We start from the raw sequence: 21,603 nt of genomic DNA, 5'->3' as shown, positions 1-21,603 counted from the left end.
TTTTATACGGATAGCAGCATTAATCCCTGGGTGTTTATCTGTGGCAAGCCTAACTATCCACTCGTACTCTTTTGTTTCAACAGTATTATTTAAACTGCCCCTATGGGATTTTTACTAATTACGTTTATAGCACTAAATCTGAAATTATGACTTATGTCAGAATCCAATATATGTTTTGCAAATATGTTCATACAAACCTGTCTGTGTATCTCTGAGCAATGGTCTATAATCCGATCTTTCAGCCTCCTAGTAGATTTACCTACATAGAAGGCATTACATTTAACACAGGTAGCAAGGTATACTACACAGATCCGATATAGCTAAACCATATTTTTGGAAGAATGAATATGACTTAGAAGGTCGGGACCGATTATCCAAAAAACAAGAGAAGTAGAGGTACATAACAATATATAATAATAGAACCCTGGGGCAATTTAAATTATTAAATTGAGTTTTTGACTTTTCTTGGTTTGAGTTTTGCTTTTATATATTAGTACCTTTTTAAACCTAGTTATGGATCCCAAATATCTGACAAGTTCTTGTACCTTGAAAAGTATAAGCAGGGGCTTGTGAGATGAAACATTTTACTGGCTGCCTGTGTCCATTAGAGGCATAGGTTTCAAATCAGGGATGAATTTCCTGTTCCCCATCCAATTGTCCAAGTTATACTTGAATTCGGTTAGGGAGAAACTCTGCTTCACATGGATGGGGAGCTTGATCTAGAAAAGGGGTAGTCTCACTCCAGCAGTTCCTATTTATATCACATGAAAGGTTTAAGTCTTTAGAATGGGTAATTCAGGAGCTGCTTGTCTTATATTTTGAATTTCTGAATTATTTCATTTGTACAGTGCTTGATAACAGGTACTTTAATAAAGCTGATGTTGACCACAGTGGAAATATGGGACCAGACAATGTAAAGCAAGCCTGTTGTTAAGAAAGAGAAAATAAGAAGCTACTAGTGATAGTTTCATCAGTCTTAGAATTAATGACACAGGACTGATGCTTACAGAACTCTTTATCCTAACCAGCAATGGCTATCAGTGAAATAGCAAGCTGTTATTGGCAAATTTACTCTTCTGTTACTGAATCTATTTCACTGCAGACATTCAAGGAACACATCCAAATGCTTTCTTCAAATCATCTTAATAAAACTATTGCTGCTGAACATTCTGAAAACAACAAAAACTTGAAAAAGAAAATTAGTGAACCAATAAAGCTGGAGACAGAGATACCATCAAATCCACTGAACTATAATAAATCCGAGCCATTCTGTTCCTGGATATGTTCAAAGACCATCAAGGCACTCTACCACTTTAATGTCTACTATTTTCAGAAGCATCTCACATTCTGCCACTAAATTTCACTTTATTTCTCATAAAATTAACTTTTGTTACAGGACACTGATATTAAACAATCATTAAATAATTCCAAAAAGTAAGCATCCAAGCTTTTAATTCTAAAGAAAATGTAAAGTAACACACATCTCCAATTATATCAGTTTTCAGAGAAAGAAGAGTAACAATGTTTCAGAAGGGTCTCTGCTCTTACATCTTTTTGCCTGATTATTTTATGATTTTATCTACAACAGGCGGTTGATAATTCTGGCAAACACGGTGCATACTGTAAGACAAACATCTTACTAACCTGTCTGAGGTTGTTAAAAATGTCAAGTTCCTTTTGGGCAATATGAAAGAGAGTGATTAGCTTTTGTACCGCCAAGAAATTACACTGCACCACAGCAATATGAAGAGGCCTAAAACAGGAAAAAGACAGCAAAAAAAATGATCAGAATTGAATTTAACAGTACCTTAAAGATGCCACACTTACCTAAATTCTTAAATGCTGCATTAGGTGCTATTTGCCATGTTAAAACAGAAATAGCAACAATTAAGTATATCTCAAGTATGTTTTACACAAAGTTATAAAACAGACTACAATAATAATATTAACTAATCATGATGATTATTATCAGTTTGTTGGTAGAAATGGTTCAGATACAAAAGGGGTAAAGAACAGAAACTTAATGAAAGGGAAATTATCCAAAGCATTGAAAATACTTGTAAACTCAGGTCACGTCTCTCACCCCCCCAACACACAAACACATGTACATATACATATATGTGTGTGTGTGTGTGTGTGATATATATATATATATATATATATATATATATATATATATATATATATATATATACACACACACACATATATATATATATATATATATATATATATATATATATATATATATATATTTATATATATTTATATATACATATATATATTGGCTATAAAATTTTACAAACCCCTGTTAAAATGCCAGGTTTTTGTGATATTAAAAAAAAAAATGAGACCACAATAAATCATTTCAAAACTTTTCCCACCTTTAATGTGACCTATAACCTGCACAATTCAATTGAAAAACAAACAAATCTGTTAGGGGGAAAAAATATAAAAAAAAAAATAAAAAATAAAAAACGTACAATACGCTGATTGCATAAGTGTGCACACCCTTAAACTAATACTTTGTTGTGTGTTCACACCCTTAAACTAATACTTTGTTGAAGCACCTTTTGATTTAATTACAACATTCAGTCTTCTTGGTTAGGAGTCTATCAGCATGGCACATCTTGACTTGACAATATTTGCCCACTCTTCCTTGCAAAAGCACTCCAAATCTGTCAAATTGTGAGGACATCTCTTGTGCACAGCCCTCTTTAGGTCACACCACAGATTTTCTATTGAATTTATAAATTATATGGTTTAATTTTAAACCAGCCTATTCCAGGCAAACAATAGAAACAGGGCCGTAAAAGTGCATTTAAGAACAGCAAGTCCCCCCCCCAACACTACTACAGATTAGATCAAACTAAATCCTAGTTAAGGAAAACATGACCTATCTGCAACCCACATTCCAAAATCGGGTATTAAGAAAAGAATAGTATACATATAAAAAGACTAACTTTTACCTACAATTGTTTTCGGCAAACTACTGCAATAAAGCCTTCATCAGGTCTGTGACAAGAACTAAAATCATATACATAGTTAGATAAGTAAAAAGAGCTAACTAGATATATACAAGAAAAAACACACATAGCTAACAATAAACATTATCTAATTAGAACACTATAAATACAAAAATATATATGTGTAATAATATCTAATAAGCATCCATCCATATGTATTAGTGTACATAAAAACAAAGTTACTTACAGATCAGAAAAAATGTCAGTGCTTTGCAGGTGAGAGAAAAAAAACACCTGTCATGGCAGTTTTCATGTTTAAAGCACAAAAAAATTGTGTTTATGCAATAAAAACCAGTAGAAAAATGACACAAAAATACAGAAAATAATGGAAGAAGTAAACTAGTAATGTATATAAGTGTGCAGGTGTAGGTATCTTAACGTTTTTTTTTTAAAGTGAGCTTGCAGCTGTTTAAGATTACTTCCAGAGCCCGCTTGTTGGAGGTGATGAGTGCCCAATTTACCTTGAGCAGAGAAAGTCTTCCTCCTCTCTTGTCCGGGGTTGGGGGTGGAGGGAGTGTGGGGGGTAAGGAGTGGGGTGAGTCATTGCTGATCTCTGCTAGGGCCCTGTGGCCTAGAACTCCATGGCCTGGGTGATCCTGAGGTCTACTGCCTTGCCCCCTGCAATTACTGTTGCTGCCTATGAAGCCTTTCCCTTCAGGTTTTCCTCTGACTTGTGTTTATTTGGGAAGGAAAGGACCAATGCTTAGTGGGAAATTCCTACTGAACCTAGGAGGAGTCTGGACATGCAGAAGTCCTTGACCATTTACATGGACTTAGCTTTATCCATCTTTTTTAACCCAGCCTCAGCCTTTGGTCCAAAATGGAGTCTTTTATTCAGGGGTGCATCAGACAATTTAGATTTGACATGTTCCGGTAATGTCTGTTCCCTAAGCCGGGCGTGCCTTCTGATGATACAACCAGATACAGCAGCTTGGGTAGATGCCTCTAGGCCATCATATCTGCAGTGCAAGGAGTGCCTAGCTACCTGGGAACTGAAATGGCAAAGATCCAGCAATTCCTTGGAGGTTCCCTTGTCCTCCAGGGTGGAAATCTTTTGCTTCATTTTTTTCAAAATACTCTGTTGGTATTTTATCATATGCAATTGAGGGCCATCATTGCCAGGGTAGATGAAGTGTAAACCTTCTTCCCAAATCTGTCAAGGGGCCTGGTTTCTTTGTCCATAGGTAGTGTTTTTTTTTTTTTTGAAGTACTGGGCCCAACTCCTTTGGGGGTCTGGGGTGACAACCTCTGGGTCAGCAGAGAGGTTCTTAAAAAGGAATTTATGCAAGTCTCGTACCCCGTAAAATTTGTCTGGTTTATAAGGGGCTGTAGGAAGAGAGTCTGGATTGAGAGATGATTCCATAAAGACATCTTATACCACTTCTACAACTGGAGGGATAGTCAAGGGTTTGTGCTGAGGGAGATCATGGAACTTCCTGACCCTCTTTTTTGCTTGAGGGTACTCCTGTGTCTGCCAATGGAAAAAATGTCTCATGGCATGCAGTGTCTCCCAAAAGCTAATGTCCTCAGGAGGTGAAGCAGAAGGCAACACCTTTTCTGAATCAGAATCCTCAAAGAAGGTAAGGAATGGTTCTTCTTCCAGGACAGAGCCCTCTTGATTAAAGTCGTTATCTGAATCAGGGGTTTCTGAAAAGGCCTCAGGTGTAGGATCTCTCTTCCTTTTACCTGGGGAAGATTCAGGGAGAGGCTGCCTATCTCTGATGAAAGAAACAAGGTCCTTGGCCAACCTGACCAAATCCTGCTGGTAACCTGTGGGATGGAAACCTATAGGCTTAGGCACAAAAACTGTGGTCAGGTTGGGTGTAGCTTTTACCTTGCTTCTATGCATGTCAGCTATTCTAACACCAGTATCCTTGAAGGAAACACCAGATGTTGGCAGAAGCCCCAAAGGGACATCATCAGTTAAGGATCATTTGCTGGAAGCCCGGGTCTACTTAGCAACTCTAGACCCGACCAACGAACCAAGTGCCAAGGCCTGAGCTGAGGTTGAGGGACCCGACAGCATGCCGAACTCTGAAAGTGTCTCGACACAGGCCTGCACCACCCCCTCATTCTCAGAAGAAGGCTGCAAAGGCACCTTCATCTGCAATAAAGAGCCTTTGGGAACTGGCAGATGGAGAAAGATTGTCATCTGAGGGCCTAAGTTTGGGTCTTTTTTCCTTTTTTAGCTTGGGGAGCTCAACCCTGGGACAACTGAAGGATGCAATCGTGCAATGAGAAGCAGATTGCTGACTGAGGTGCTTAGACAAGATTTTGGCACTATACCTTATTGTCCTAGTATTGAAAAGGGTGCACAGAAGGCAATTTGGAACATCATGATTTGGCCCTAAACAAGAGCCATACAAGGTACGAAAGTCTCTGTGTGGGATTTGTTTACCACAGTGGAGACAGTTGTTAATTTTATCTGATATGAGTCACAAGTAAGAATCCCCCAAAGGGGTACTTAGCTTTAGAAGAATTTCTCACTCCAGTGGGGCCCTACTGACTCACTCACAACTGCTTCAGGCTCCAACAGCAAGAAAGACTGATGTCATGGCATCAGCCATCTCCCTTTATACCTAACTGTCCTGATGTCAGGGTAGGGCATCTGCCATCTCAGGAATGATAGAGTTTTTTTATTCTGGTAGTCAGGCCGACAAAGGGCTTCCAAAGCAGGAAATCCCATACCTCAGGACTGCAACAGTGAAGCATGAAGAACATCTTATGTTCCAAAAATATGGAAAACCTCCTATCAATACATGAAGGAGGTAGCTCCACTGCACATTCAAATGATCAACCTATTGCAATTTGGTATTCTGAAGAAATTCCAAAGGTAAAGTAAACAAAAGCACTAAATCACTTTGGTATGTTGTGATTTTTTTGCTGCTGGACTGGCCTCTTTTGGGTGTTTCAGTGTTTTGCGTTTTTACCCAGCCTCTGCTATTCCAACCTACTGCAATACTCTGTCCACTCTCTAAAGTAATAGAATGAATATGTCATCAAACCCAAAACTTTCTGCCAAAAGAACACCTTCTCATCCCCTCCCCAACAATATGGCTTCTGGCCCTGTCACAGCACCGAGACTGCCCTACTAAATTTTTCAGACACAGTCAATCAAAACAGAAGTATTGGTAACCCTGTCCCCACCTAATTCTGGAGTTCTCAAGGGCATCTGATGCTGTATCTCATCCCTTATCCTAAAAAATGCTCTCCAATTAAGACCAAGTTGTACTGCCATAGAATGGTTTTGCTACTACCTCAAGAACTGTGCACAGTCTGTAAATGGCTGGACTCCTGCTCTACTTGGCTGCAGTACAAATATGAATGTCACAGGGGTCAACACTAGGAACCCTCTTATTTAATATATTCATACACAATATGCTTAAAGCAGCCAAACATGTAAAAATCATATAATATACTGACGACTCAATTTTTATTCACTCAGCCGCCATGACTCCATCTCTTTTACTGAGAGCTGACTAGTACAATTCTAACTACTCTTGAATCCCAAACATCAAAATGAATTACATCTACCTCTAGTAACCCACAGCCAACTAGACACGTCACTAAATATACTCTCATCTAACAGCACCAAAGTAGAACAAGTCACCCATACCACGACACTGGGTGTCATCATGCATGACAAACTTAAATATGACCAACACATCAATGGTACTGTTCAAAAACGTCACTGCAAATTAGGGCTACTTTACAAAGTCAGGCCAAATCTCAATAAATGCAGCAAGATGGTAACTGCAACTTCACTCTTGCTTCCAAACCTGCTACATGCATTAACAATATTCACTAATCTTCAAACTACACTAATGAACAAGCTTGAACAGTGTTAAAATAAAATAAAATAAGCAAATTAGCATCCAGTTTCAAAAACTTAATCAATCACTGTACTCCCTTGCAGAACCTGAACCGGCTAAAACTACCCTAACACAGATCATATATACAGCTCATAACTGCACATGAAATACTACACCATCCCTCAAACAGCCCCCCTATTAGTAATATTATAAAATAGTACAAATGCTGAAGTAACCTTTGATCAAAGGATAAACACCTAACAGAATCCCAAAAGTCCAGTAACACACACACACAGGGACTCCTTCTATTCGGTAAGCATAGCTAAATTATGGAACAGCTTTCCCATCATTATCAGACAAATAATCAGCTATCCCACTCTTAAAAGATTACCTCAAACTATATCTAAATCATACTAGATTCTGCAAATGTCCTAAATCTGCAGGTAAACAATGTCCAGCTACTCAGTATTTCCGCATTTTACTTACTATAGCATTTCTTTACACTAGGCTTGTTATGTCTCACTCCTCCTATGAGAAATGTATGCTTTATTATTCATTTACCGACTTGCATTTCAGCATGCATACAGACACATATCACGTTACTTTACCTCCCATATTTCTGATACACACTACTGTTTATTGATCCTGTTACATCTATATTAATAATTTCCTGTTTAGATGATGTTCTGTTATGTGTACCTGTCTCACTTCTTTGAACTTAATACAATTTATAACTTTGTGTGATATTTTCTGTTTATCCCATTTTAATTAATTCCATTATTTTTTATATATCTTTCCCTACAGCTTGTAATATTGTACATCTATTACTTCTTGGAGCTTTTCTTCCTGGCCTTCCTTGAAAAAAGGCAATGTACCTAGTCAGACTTTCCCAGTAAACAAAAAACAAATAAAATACATGAAAATAAGTGGGATTCTAGCAGATCAGTAAACCACAGACAGATCTACCCTCACAAGACTATAAGACACTGAATAAACTAATAACAGCTTCCAGCCTCTTTTGGTACTTCAGGATCTTTACGTCTGTGATCCTTTTGGGTTGGAACATTTAGGGTCTTTCTAAATGTTTGATAGGTTTAGTGAGGTACATCCCAAAGGGAGAACTGCACTTGATAACTGGCCTGACTATGCTGAGTATAAGGGAATGATTACCTCTTTAGACCTTGGATAATATTCCTTTGGCAACTAATTGAGCTAAAGGATTTCCCAATAACCATTGCCACATCATGGCCAAAAGAGAAGGAGATATCAACCCAAGTATTACTTTAGGCCCGTAACTATATTTTTGTTTTGTATAGGTATATTGTCTAGGCAATATGATGAGGGATGGGTACTTCTTCTGAAAGTGATGTTACTACACTTTCTGGAATTTAGTTTGAGTCTAGTTTTATTAAACCAAGAGTTCATTTTGGAGGGGATTGGTGTCACAGGGTGACTTAACGGGACAGTCCAAGGGATTATTTGTTTTGATTCTTTTCATTGTTTACATTTTCAGTCTGTTTTTCTGAGCATGTCCCAGCTTTGGCTACGGGGGGGTTGGGGTGAAAGCTGCTTAGAGGAAGTTTCAGTGGGCTTAGTCAAATTCCATCTCAAATTGCAGTTGTATTCACAACAGCTCTCACTCAGTCATTCATTAGTTTCAACTGTGCTTTTTATCCTCAGGGAAAAGTAGCCTTTACAGGAACAACTGTACTTGCTGCTACCTTGTAGAAAATCATAAGAGAAATGCAAAGCTAACATGTTAGTAAAGATTTTCTGTTCATTTTATTTCATCTTTTATTTTGTACTGATTTCTGAATACTAGCTAAGTTCATAGGTTCATAGGTTCATACTAGGCTATCTGCCCTAGGGCATTTATAAGCCTAGCCAGAGTGTGTTTGGCTTTCGCCACCCATTTTAAATTAATTTTGCTATGCCCTTTTTCGAGGTTAGTATACTGTGCCTCTGTCTAACAGTGACACAGAAGTGATACCAGGGGTAAACCTACGATCTCCCATCCACTCATCAAGATTCCTCTTGAAGAGAGTCAATGAGGGACTCTGCCTAACCTGGACTGGGATTTTATTCCAGAGTGAAGGGAGCCTCTGGGTTATGAATCTGTCCCTCCAGCATGTCCTATTTATTTCAGTGCTGAGGTTCAAGTCTCTCGAGCGCGTAGCTCGATGGGATTTGGATTTTCTGAGGTGCAGCATGTCCATTAATTCTTGTTTGGACATTGCTTTATACGTCAGGCACAGATCGCCTCTGAGCAGGCGGTATGTCACTGAGTAGAGCTGGAGTTTCTTAAACCGGGCAGCATATGGCATCTGTTTGAGCTCTTTGATCCTCTTGGTGAGGTACTTTTGGGGTCTTTCCAGTTGCTGCAGGTGTCTGGTAAGGTACATCACAAAAGGGGCATTGTACTCAATTATGGGCCTGATGAAGGATGAGTAAAGAGGCACGATGACCTCCCCTGATCTAGATGTGAATCCCTTCATGATTAGGTAGGCTATATAAAATGTTTTTCTAACCACTTTGGCCACGTGGCTGTCAAATGAGAGATTGCTATCAACTTGGGTCCCCAGGTCCCTAATTACGTCCTCTGTACTTAATGGATTACCACCTATGTGGTAATTTGTGGGCACTTTGTTTTTGCCAAAGGGGATGACTATACACTTTTTGTGTTTAGCTTGAGGCCATGGCTCTGGCACCAGTTGTCTGTTTCTATGAGGCCCTTTTGGAGGATGCTTGTGTCAGCTGGAGAGTAGATTATGGTGCCCAGTTTGCAGTCATCTGCGAACTTGGTCAGCCACAGTCCTTCCGTGTTGGCCTGTACCTCCGAGAAATATATACCGAACAAGAGAGGTCCCAGGACTGAGCCTTGTGGGACACCACTTGTAACTGGTTTGGAGTCTGACATGGCTCCAGCAATTCTAACCATGAAGGTTCTGTCCTTGAGCCAGTATGCAACCCATCTAGTGACATAGGGGTTTATATTTAAGCTGGTGAGCTTATCTATAATGCCTGAGTGGGGTATTGTATCAAAGGCTTTTGCGAGGTCCAGGTAGGCTGTGTGGACTACCTTCCCCTCGTCAATGGCCTTGGTGACTGTTTCAAAGAAATCGACCAGGTTTAAGAGGCAGGATCTGCCCTTAACAAAGCCGAACTGGGTAGGATCCAGTGTCTGTAGGTCCCCAATATCTTTATTTATGAGGTCCATGATGATCCTTTCCATAGCTTTGCAGACCAAGCTAGTCAGGCTTATGGGGCGATAGTTTCCAGGATCCGTTGAGGCACCACCTTTGTGGAGAGGGACCACTGTTGCTGTACGCCACTCTTTGGGTACATAGGTTCATAGATTAGTACTAAGCTAACTGCCCTTGCGAGACATTTTAAGCTTAGCTAATTATCCCTTGTGAGACTCAAACCCTATACCTTGTGTTTGTAAGGCAAACACCTTAACCATTAGGCCACCCTCCCAACCATCCTGTAGTAAGGCTGAAATTGAACAGTACTTTTATGTTTGGGTTTAGCTTTTCTTGGAGTTCATGTAGGACGCAGCCCGGGACACCATCTGGTCCCATTGATGCTGTGTTTTTTGCTTTGGAGAGGGCGGCTCTTACCTGAGCATCTGAGATGTCAGGGGGGCAGCACTCTGCTGGGATAGATATTTACCCTTTTGGTGGGGAGGGGGGGGGGAGAAGTTTGCGCTGAATCTGTCAGCTAGGATGTTGGCAATGTCTGTGGGTTCGGTGTATTTTTTGTCATTTTGGACTAAATCTGAGCATATCTGAGAATTCCCACCCAGGTTCCTAACATAACTTAAGAAAGCCTTGTGATTATCCTTAGTGTCCTGTGCAATTTTTCTCTCAAAGCTGGCCTTAGACGATTTTATGAGTGCATGTAGTTTTTTGCTAATACTGATCAGAGATGCCTTCCCTTTTTGGGATTTTGCTCTATCATGTAGTAGCTTCATCCTTCTATTGTATAGTTTGTTTATGGCTGGGGTCCACCAGACAGGACGTCTGCCTTTGGAGGATTGGGTCTTGGTTTTATTTGGGATTGCATGATCCATGCATTCCTGAAGGTGTTCATAGAATGCGTTTATAAAGGATTCTGCGGTCTGGGCCGTATTTTCCACAGGCCTGGGGGCTTTGAAGGATTTCACCTCGGTTTTGAGGAGTGTGAAATTTGCTTTAGAGAAGTTTTTCACTGTGGTTTTCTGGGCAGGGGGTGGGGTCGGGATGTGAATATCCAGTGAGATTAGTTTATGGTCTGATCTTACCAGTGAGGGATGCACTTCTGTACTAAGTGCTATGACGTTATGCATTGCAGCCATTTGCTCTGTAGAAAGGATTAGAATGATGCAAGTTTCAAACAACAGTAGAAGCAGTTTTCTTTTTTGTCATGTTTTGTTTTTTTTTAATCCCTGAATACTAGCCAAGTGTAATGGTTTTCTAACCTGCTGTAAAAAAAAAGCATATGCGTGACACAAGCAATAGATTCATTTTAAACAATGAAGTCCAAAACTTACTGTAACAATGGGGGCTGTACAGCACAGCAACCTGTGATGTTTATACATACTAATTCTGAGATTGCTTTACTACAGAGCAAGGGGAATATGTGAATAGACTGCTAAGATTTAGTATGAATCCACTAAACCATACTCTTTTGTCTATGCTGCTTGCAGTTACACTATGCAGAATAGATAAAGGAAATAAAGAAATGCACAATTAAGATAAGCTTTTTGACGAGTTCCTAAAAAGTAAACACAGAGTCTTTCCTAACCACCCCACCACAAACACACACAAAAATGTAATATCAGTACTGTTTCCCAGTGATCCAGGATGGAAAGCTTTTGCAGGAACTGAACATTATTAATTGTGTTGACCAGTGGGAATGACAACAGGGCTGCATAAAGTAAACTGAAACCAGAAGTAGAATTAATGATGACATGGCTAGTGGGTGGTGACTGCTGGGAGGTATCAGGACAAGTTTCTTTTGGTCAGAATTTTAGACTCTGGGATTGCCCCTTTAACAGTAACCCCCAGTTAGCAAACTGTTTGCTTGCTTGTTTGTATAACAGAACAAGCACCTGTTTAGCCAGCAAACCCTGTTAGCTAGAGGTCTTGGCTCTCAGACTGGAGACCTCAGAAATAACAAAAATGAGAGGTCCCAGCACTGAGCCCTGTAGGTTATCACTGGTCACTTTCATACATTCTGATCAGGCACCTGCAACTAACAATGTGTGTGTTCTGTCTTTCAAACATTTCCTAGCTATCTTATCACATATGAGTTAATTTTAAAGCATTTAGTTTTTGTAGGATGCCAGCATGGGGTATAGTGTTGAAGACCTTTGCCTGATCAAGATACGCCACATGCATGGCCACCATCTTCATCGTTGATAACCCTTTTGAAGAAATTTACTAGATTAAACAGACAGGATCTACCTTTCATAAAGCGAAACTGTTGAGGTTCAATTCTAACAAGTCATAATAGAACTTGAAACGAAACTAGAATAGAAATAAACAAAGTAATCCAATTCCGATAAAACTGTTTATTCCAATGAAAATCAAACTAAGCGCTTTCACCCAACTATTTCGTGGGTTTCATCAGAGTTATACATACACCATTCTCACTCTCATTATATACTTAACACCATTCATCTGTATCCAATCACATAACTGCTTCAATTGTTTTGTTAAAATTTTTAACAATCAATTCTTAACAATCAATTCTTAAACAATCAATTCTTAGAGTTATATAACATACACCTCATTTCATTGTGTAAAATTCATTGCAAATGTTAAAAACTGTTTTTTAATAACACATGTAAGTGACCCTTACATACATAGTTATTCAACCTATAAAATATAATGAACAATAACCCTATATCAAATTATAAATAAATCTAAAAATTCATCTGAATATGTATTGCAGAAATATTTCAAAAAATATATATTTAAGTTATTTAGTGTAATGACAAGTTGTAATTACTAACTACTTAAGGTTAGGTAGAGGTTAAGTAGTTAGTAATTACAACTTTCTGAATTGTGTTTGAGAGTCCCTAGGGATTTGTCTGTAAGTAATATGTTTCTTGACAAATACAGATACTCCACAACAGTTGCCATTAGCCCTGAAGACATGCAAATTGCAAAACCCTGGGTAAAGAGAGAGTGTTCTCTTTAAATTTAAACCAAGTGTTAGTGACTTCATAAACATGTATGTTTTCCAAATGTAGAAATCCATCAAGATCAGGCAGTTAATTGCTTAGACAGCTGACATTAAGGACAGCCACTTTAATGTGATTCCATTTCAGGGTCTTATATATTAGTAAGGTTGGAATGTCTATTAAAATGGACTCTGTTTAAATAAAGTAAGGGGGGCAGCAAAGCCTTTAGCCAGTGTGAGAATGCCCCAAAGTAACAGGAGTTGGCCATCCTTAGTGAAGCAAGCTGGACTGTTGAGCACCTCACCTTATGTTGTCAATACTGGAGCCTCCTGTAATGCCACTAGCTATATAAACATTTACTGAAGCCTATTTTATTTTCTTTGTATCTAGGTATCACTAGAGGTGAAGGAAATATTTTACTCATGACTATTGTTATTATTATTTGTAACATACATGGAAATATAAATAAAAGTAGTACAGTGAATACCCAACTCCGTAACCACAAAATAATCCTGTAATATGCTGAATAAGGTACCACAGCTGAAATGAACCTTGGAAAGATGTAAATCTTTTTATTTTATAAAAACATAACAAACAAACCACCCAGGTTAAGCACTTTCATCTACCACATGTAGACTTCATCAGAACACCATTGTGGTAATCAGATCAGTTTAAACATTATTAGATATCCAATGGGAATGGAGAAATAATTAAACTTTTACATTACATATTCATGACCTAATGAATATTCATACTGCTAAAATACATGCCAACTCCCTTAGAACTACATGTATTTTTTGTACCATAATTAATAAAATAAAATACATAAACATTTCAACTACCAATTGCTCCCCAACACTTCCTATAGGTGTGCAAAGCTCAAAGGGAAGGTTTATTGGCAAGAAGAAAGCCAGATGTATCAGATATTTACACCTCCCACAGATGGAATTATTAACGCTGAGCATAATTTCATTATCTGAGCATAAGGCATCTTGTACACTATGTTAGGAGACCTACTGCTATACAGCTGACAGCCAATGTGAAACTAGCAGGCTAACCGTCCATCTTGTCCAGTGCTTAGACAAATAAAGTGCAGACTAAAATGGACTTTACTCATGGCAACAGCACTAGATAAACTAGGCTATTAAAATATATGATTTGGCAAAAAAAATCTCAAATAAGAGGCATGCAGACCTCACTAAATGATAATTGCTAAGAAACCCAAAAAGGGGAGAACCAAACAGAAGTCTTATTAAGGGAGAATAATAAGCTGACAAATAAAATGAAAACCTTAAAAAACACTGATGCTTTAATCATAAACTGATAATTTCAGATTGAATTCTTTGGGGGTCTAGACTCTCAAGGCACATGAAAAGAGGTGAAAGGTGGTACAATGATCCAATAATTACTGCTGCTGTTTCATAAGATCCAAAGTTTTTTCCCCAGGTACTCTGGTCACCTAGAGGGGAAATAAAGTTGCAACCACTGCACTAACTTATTTATTATTGTTTTATTATTTTTGACAGGGTAAGTAGGCTGTTTCATGGATAAGTTTCAGCTTTTTTCATCTATAACACAGGCTACAGATGCAAAGGTAAATACAAAATGGACAGTACACACACACACACGCACACACACACACACACACACACACACACACACACACACACACACACACACACACACACACACACACACACACACACTCTCACTCCCTCTCTCTCTGATTATAAGTGAGCAGACATACATGTGTGTGTGTGTACACATATGTATATGCAACTGATTATGTGCAAGCAAATGAAACAAATTTACAAGTACATTTTTAAAGTATGCAAAAAAATCATAAAAGAGATCCTGGAAATACTAAAAAAATACTATTCGAGAGAAAATGAAACACTTGTTTATCTTCTACAGTCCAACTACTTATAGAAATAATATTAAAGCTGTATTTCACAACACATCATTTTATGCATCCCTACAAAATTTTGTACATATTTTATCTTCTTATAATTTTTTTTTTGTCTGAGAATCATAAGTCCAGATAGTAGTTAACTTTCTTTTTGGCTCACGATACATGTACAACAGATACACAATTTTCTTTTATTTGTTTTTGATCTGGATTAAAATAGATGTACTGTCAAAAAATAAGACTGCTTGCCTGAACCACCTTTCTCTGAGTTTTGATAAAGTCTTGTCAGTCACCTGCACTGCATTATTTATTTGTTTTTCAGGTTTCACCTGGGACACAGACAGATACTCTACCCCGCTAAACCACTACTAATTCCTAAAACAAAAAGACTCAAAACTTGCTGCCCTGTATTATTATTATTATTATTGCACTGTTTACAACATTTGCATAAAGCTTTAATAATTATTTGATTCAAAATATACTTAACTTGACTTCTTTTAATTAACTTGTCTTTTTCCTAAGAAGTCAATGAATCCCATTAACTGAATGCTTCATAGATTCACAGATATTCCACGACCAATACTGTCAGTCATCCTGCACTTACTTTTTTCAGGGCCAGAATTTTCAATCCTAGACAATGTTTGTATGATTGTATTTGTGAAAACGTATGTACGTCTTCTAGGTTATGTTTAAAGGAAGACATACGAAACTCCACCCTAACTTTCCTAGGAAGGCAGCAGACAAAATAGCCAACTCCTAACCTAAACTGATAACTTCTCATCACAGAAACTGTTCTGCCATCCATGATACATGCCGTTATTATACAGATTCTTGAGGTACCCCACCCCAAAACCCATAAAGACTATAGACCTATCTCTATTCTACCAACTTGCAAATGTTTTTTAAGTTCTTTATAAATAGCTACTTAAACATTTTAATAGCTATGGGCTTCTGTTTGACAGGCAGCATGGTTTCAGAAATGGTAGTAGCACAATCAGAGCTATACTTTCAACATCTGATGCTATCTACACCAGCATAAATAATGGTCCCTCACAGCCAGTATTTCTTTGGACAAAACCTGTGCCTTTGAAATTGCTGAGTAAAAAATTCTATTTGATAAGCTATAAAAATTCAAACTGCAAAAATGCATAATTGCTTGATTCCATAGCTACACTGACAGCAGGAGCTACCTAGTAATGGAACAGTAGAAACAGGTTGTTTCCCTCAAGGTTCTGTTCTAGGCCTAAAAGTGTTTTCTTTACTCACTAATGACATTACAGATGACTTACTTGAACTTAACTTCACCCTCTATGCAGATATTTTTTTACTCCAGGAAAGCAGATGTCCCACAGTCATACCTTTGACCTCTAAGTGCAAGAAATCCAGACAAAGCCTAAAATAATGGGGGGGGGGGGTGTAAAGCCCAAAAATGAGGCAGATGTTTAATACTGCTCATACAAAGTTAGAAAATTGCTAGAATAACAGGATTTGTGCTAGCATGCATTTTCTGAAGGCTACAGTCCTGCAATCTCATTATCAGCAATCCTTCTATGATCTTCAGCACTGGTTTGAACAAAATAAATTCCACATTAATCACAATAAAACGAAACAAGGTTGTGCCTTTTTCCCCTCCCCTCACAGATCCTCTTGATTTTTTACTCTTATTATATGAGGCAACAATAACAGTATCATTCTATTTGTAACAGGGTACAGATACATAGGCCCAACTCTTGACTCTACATTAAGTTTTACAAACCACACTGATAATATCATTAATACAATCCTTTCACAACTAAAACTCTTGTTATATGATATAATACCTATTACATCTTACTGTCTGCAAATTGTCATCCTGTATTCTTTACATATATATATATATATATATATATATATATATATATATATATATATATACACTTTTGCTTATAACATTCAAAAATTTCAAGTCACTAAAAATAAAAGTGCCAGATTTGTCTGTATACACCAGTGTAACCTTTAAATGACCTAAATTAGCTACCTATTACTGAAAAGTCCACTTGTCTTCTATGAACCTTATCATATAAAATTCTAAATGACAGCTTCTGCCCCTCTGAAAAGAAAACTCCTAATCTGGGAACAGTTGTACTACATATGGAATTCCCAGGAGAACTCAATATCACTCAACCATCCTCCATTTAACAGTCACTGGTGAGAGAGCCCTCTCAGAAACAAGCCTAGCTCTCTGGAACAAACTACAAGCTGAAACAAGGCATTAGGATACTCCCACCAAGTTTAAGAAGTCCATTCCAGAGCCCCTATTCAAGGAACGTACTTGTAGATGCTTTAGGGATAACGGATAAGATATTTTAAAGAATTAAAATTCTAAAAATGCTTAAAGTCGCTCAAATGTTTTCCTTTGCCATTTAAATTTTCGTAATGCCATTGTTCCCTTCTTTATCTCTGGGTCTCTCTGTAAATCCTTATTGTTTATTTATTTTTTTTTATTCAGTTCCATTTGAGTTTTATTTTCAAAGAAATTCAGTTGTAAACCTTTAATACGCAATTTCACATAACCAAACTGTACTGCAGCCAAATTAAACCAATAAAACGTAATGTAAACCTGTTACTTAATTACAAATGTAAAAGAGCTGTGTAACAGTCTACTTTACAAAAAACTGTATTACAACTGTATATGAACTTGTGAACATTTTGCAAGTATGTAATCTTAACACTTGTCACATTTCAAGTGTACAACTTAAGTTGTCTTGCACTGCTAATTGTCTCTGAGCCTAGGTCAAGGCTGGAAAAAAGTGTCTCTGGACCAGTCTACCTACCCAGCTACCAACTAATAACTCGATAAATAAATAAAAAAAAAATAGAATACAAGAAAAGAAAAGAAATTAAGTCAGTGAGTCACATTGCTTAACATGTGGGAGAAGTTTATTCCAGAGGTCTGGGAGGAAGTGTAGCTATAAACATGTTCCTAAACCATGTTACATTTACCTGTTAGTGACAATTTAAGTCCCTATTTCTACTACAATGGAGATATTGGACTTGTGGAGGGCTAGGACAATTGGGTCTCTAATGGCTCAACTCAAAAATCTATTAGACACTGAATAAAGGATAGAGCCTACAGACTCCCTAGGTAGCTTTGTGACTTTAAGCCTGTGATCATTTTTGTTATGAAGCTTTGGGGCTCTTTCTAATTGTTTGATATGTTTAGTGAGATATAGCAAAAAAAGAGGTGTTATACTCAATAATTGGTCTGGTCCATGCTGAGTATAAGGAAGTGATTACCAGTTTAGACATTGATGATATTCCTACGGCAAGTAGATGGGCTAAATACGTTTTTCATGACAACTGCTGTCACATGATGGTCAAAAGCGAGGGAACAATAAATCCAAGTATGTAGGTTCCGGACTATATTTGCACTTTGTAGGGGTATGTTGCCTACACAGTATGATGAAGGGAGGGCTTGTCTGCCAATATTTATACCACAAATTTCATGGTTTAGTTTTAGCCATTTTTAGTACACCAACACCCTGATAATTCTCCAGTTAGTTCTTAATATTTGTTGGATGTACTGACTGACTTTCAGAATTCAAGATTTTTGGGCTTCAGACATTGGTACTACATATGTTTCAAGCAAACATAATGAACCTGGGCCCTCATGAGCCAAACATTGATAGAAATTATTGTAAACCAATGGATGCAAACAGAACTTTCAACATAGCTCAAAACATTGACCGGAGACAAGGATTTTATATACTCAATGTGTGCATGTATGTTTTGAATAAATGCTGGTCTGAGTGATGAAACCCTTGAGCTATTAAAACAATTAAGGATATTTTATTTTATTTTTTTCCCAAAATCGATCCCCACAAATTCAGTGAACCCATTTTTCTATACTTTCCTTTCAGTTTGCATTGCTGTTTTCCTTCCATTTCAGTAGGTTGTGGTGCCTTCGTATTTGTCCCTGTGAAATTGGGGGGGGGGGGGCATAACGGCTAATATCTTTACCTCATACAGAAGGTGCAGAGTTTGACTTTGAGCTCTGGTTATTGCCTTGGCTTGTGGTAGTCCATTGACTGATAGCCCAGTATTTCCCTATGAACAGGGATTTACATATATTATTCACATTCTTATGAATGACCTGTCTCACAGGGTGTCTTATCAATAACCCACCACATAGGTGGTTGAGTCTACCAATGCCCAAAACCATTCCACGAAAGTTAGAATAGCAAATACTGGCATACCTAAAACAAACACCGAACCAAAAAACTCCCTACTGCTTTTAACTCAAGATCAAGACATTACCATGGGTTCAGAAGTGAGGTAAATTTGGAGAGTCAGAAATTGTCACTTTTTGACATTCCAACATTTGGTATGAAGGAATCACAATGGACTCAGCTACCTGTGTGTTGGGTTATTCACAGGAAACCATCTCACAGATGCATCATTGTTATAGTTCTGAAATCATTTTCAATTTTTCAATATTGCAGAAAATTATTTAATATCATTTAGGAAGCGTACTGAAAGTTATGTAAACATCTGCTAGCTTTACAGTTAAATTCTGTGTTTTAGTTGATTCCTCATCTTCCCTGAATTTTCATACCCAGTTGCATAAATCGTGACTAGAGTCACACAAATATTATGCAACTCTAATACTAAATTTTTGCAAAAGGAGGAGGAGGATGAAAATACTAGAACAGTTCACAATATACAGAAATCCAAATATGAGACTGAACTTTTATGCATTAACTATCTAAATTTTAGCACTGATATCACAAAGCAAAAAAAAAAAAAAAAATACAAGTAATCCTTTCAACAATGCACTCTATATTAATATTGTGTAAAGTTTTCAAAATAAATAAACAAATAAATAAATCAATCACATCACAGTATTTAGTCATTTATTTGATTTGTTGACAGACTAAGTGGGCTGGTCCTAGGACCATTTTTCCTTAATTTGTCAGTGTGTAATTTTTTCATAAAACATACTCTCCAGTGCTTATAAGAAATAATAAAATTATTTCTATTCCTTGTTCTTGTCAATTAAAATCATACCTGATGGTGTCACTTAACAAAAGATGAATTTTACACTGCAATAATTATATCTCCTGTTATTAAGTTGTAGAAAGTGTGTGATTCATTTAATAATTAAAAACAACTAATGTTATTTTTACACCTCAACAGCAGTTAGCATTCATTATACATGTCATTTACAATTAGTTTAATGTTATTCAATGTGAGTTTTTAAATTTGAGTCAGTTGTGTTGGTAATACCATTTTCTGATTGGCTAGATGCAGTTGCAATTTTTTTTTTTTTGGTTTTTTTTTTTGTTTTTTTTTGTTTTTTGTTTTTCTGTTCTATGTCTGAGAGTTTTAATCTTTTAGTGTATATTCTTTATATGTCCAGTGTGTGAAGTGTCATTTATTTTCTGATTTTGTATGAATGAATCACTTTTATGATTGATGACAAGTATGGAGTGGCAATATACATTTGATAATGTAGTTAGAGTCATGATAAGTACAACTATCTATCTAGTGTTTTAGTCAAACATTAATAATCATAAAACAACACTTTAAAACCATATTATGCTACAACTTTAATTAAGACTGGAAATGATCGGTGCTGGAGATGGTTTTCAAAAACCTTTGTTCTCAGCTGTACTGCAGGTTTATAAAATATGCCTTTTAGCATGAAATGCTTGCCAGTGTCAGGATGGACAAATAGAAGTTTTAAGACACTAGCACAGAATTTACTGGGCATTCAGAAGTGAAAGGTGTCTTGACCCTTAGGCCATACTCTGGTCCTCTATCCCACCAAGTATTCATCAGAAAACACACAATGTACTGCTTTTTAATTACTTGGTAAATAGCTTGGAAAATGAATGAGCTTTTAAAATGAAGCAGGTCAACTAACATGTTCAGAATTTCTCCATCCAGTTCTATATTCAACATAAAAAGTCTCTATTTCCAAATACACCCTTTTGTGTTCCTTTTGCCTCTGTTCTGCTGTTTTTCAAGCAATAAATGCCATTTATGTAATTTACCCATTATAACTTCAGATCTGATAATATTGTTTAATACAAGTCGGTTTCTTTACGCCAGTAGGTTTACTGCAAGTTACGAAGTTGCTAAGTTTCACCTTTGCACTTACAAAAAAAAAAAAAAAATCCCAGAGGGCTATGAGGGAAATGCAAGTAAATGATGGAATGACTTATTTAGGACTGTCAGGATCTATGCAAGTCATAATCTTAGCAAGCCATAATCCCAAATCTGAATCACTTAGTAGGTTATATTATATGATAGTAGTGTGTATATATATATATATATATATATATATATATATATATATTTTTTGGCAGACACTTTCTAGAATGTAACTATAAACAAACCTCACTTTCGATACAGGAACCAACTGTAAAAAAGTAGTAAGTATCAAAAAAAACAGCAAAGGTTCCAAGCACGTCTTAGCTCAAAATATTTAATGAATACAGAAGATATAAAAGGTAAGTGCTTTCACGGACCAAAGCTCCGCTTCATCAGACGATAATAGAGCATGTCAGCAGTTACTCAACATTTAAATCTGTTGCATCCAATACAAATGAAGCTTAAAAATGATGCAATATTTAGCATTAATAAATACAAATAAGCAATATATAAAAATATATAAAATTTGTGGTTACTGATATGCTTGTACTG

The 21,603-nt window shown here is 37.0% G+C and overlaps 1 protein-coding gene across 4 annotated transcripts in view; it reads right to left on the bottom strand.

Moving 5' to 3' along the window:
• BCL3 (BCL3 transcription coactivator) overlaps positions 1 to 21,603 on the bottom strand; it is a 397,081-nt gene that overhangs the window by 261,099 nt on the left and 114,379 nt on the right. For all 4 annotated transcript variants that reach the window (XM_044080669.1, XM_044080668.1, XM_044080670.1 and 1 more), the window contains exon 3: positions 1,645 to 1,753. In XM_044080669.1, coding sequence (XP_043936604.1) covers positions 1,645 to 1,753 — 109 coding nt within the window. The remainder of the gene's footprint in view (positions 1 to 1,644; positions 1,754 to 21,603) is intronic.

This window comes from Protopterus annectens, chromosome 8.part0 (assembly GCF_019279795.1).
Source record: "Protopterus annectens isolate FY-2018-M chromosome 8.part0, PAN1.0, whole genome shotgun sequence".
NCBI classification, from domain to species: Eukaryota; Metazoa; Chordata; order Ceratodontiformes; family Protopteridae; genus Protopterus; species Protopterus annectens.
The sequence above is the reverse complement of the archived record's forward strand: the minus strand, read 5'-3'. Positions and strand labels throughout refer to the sequence as shown.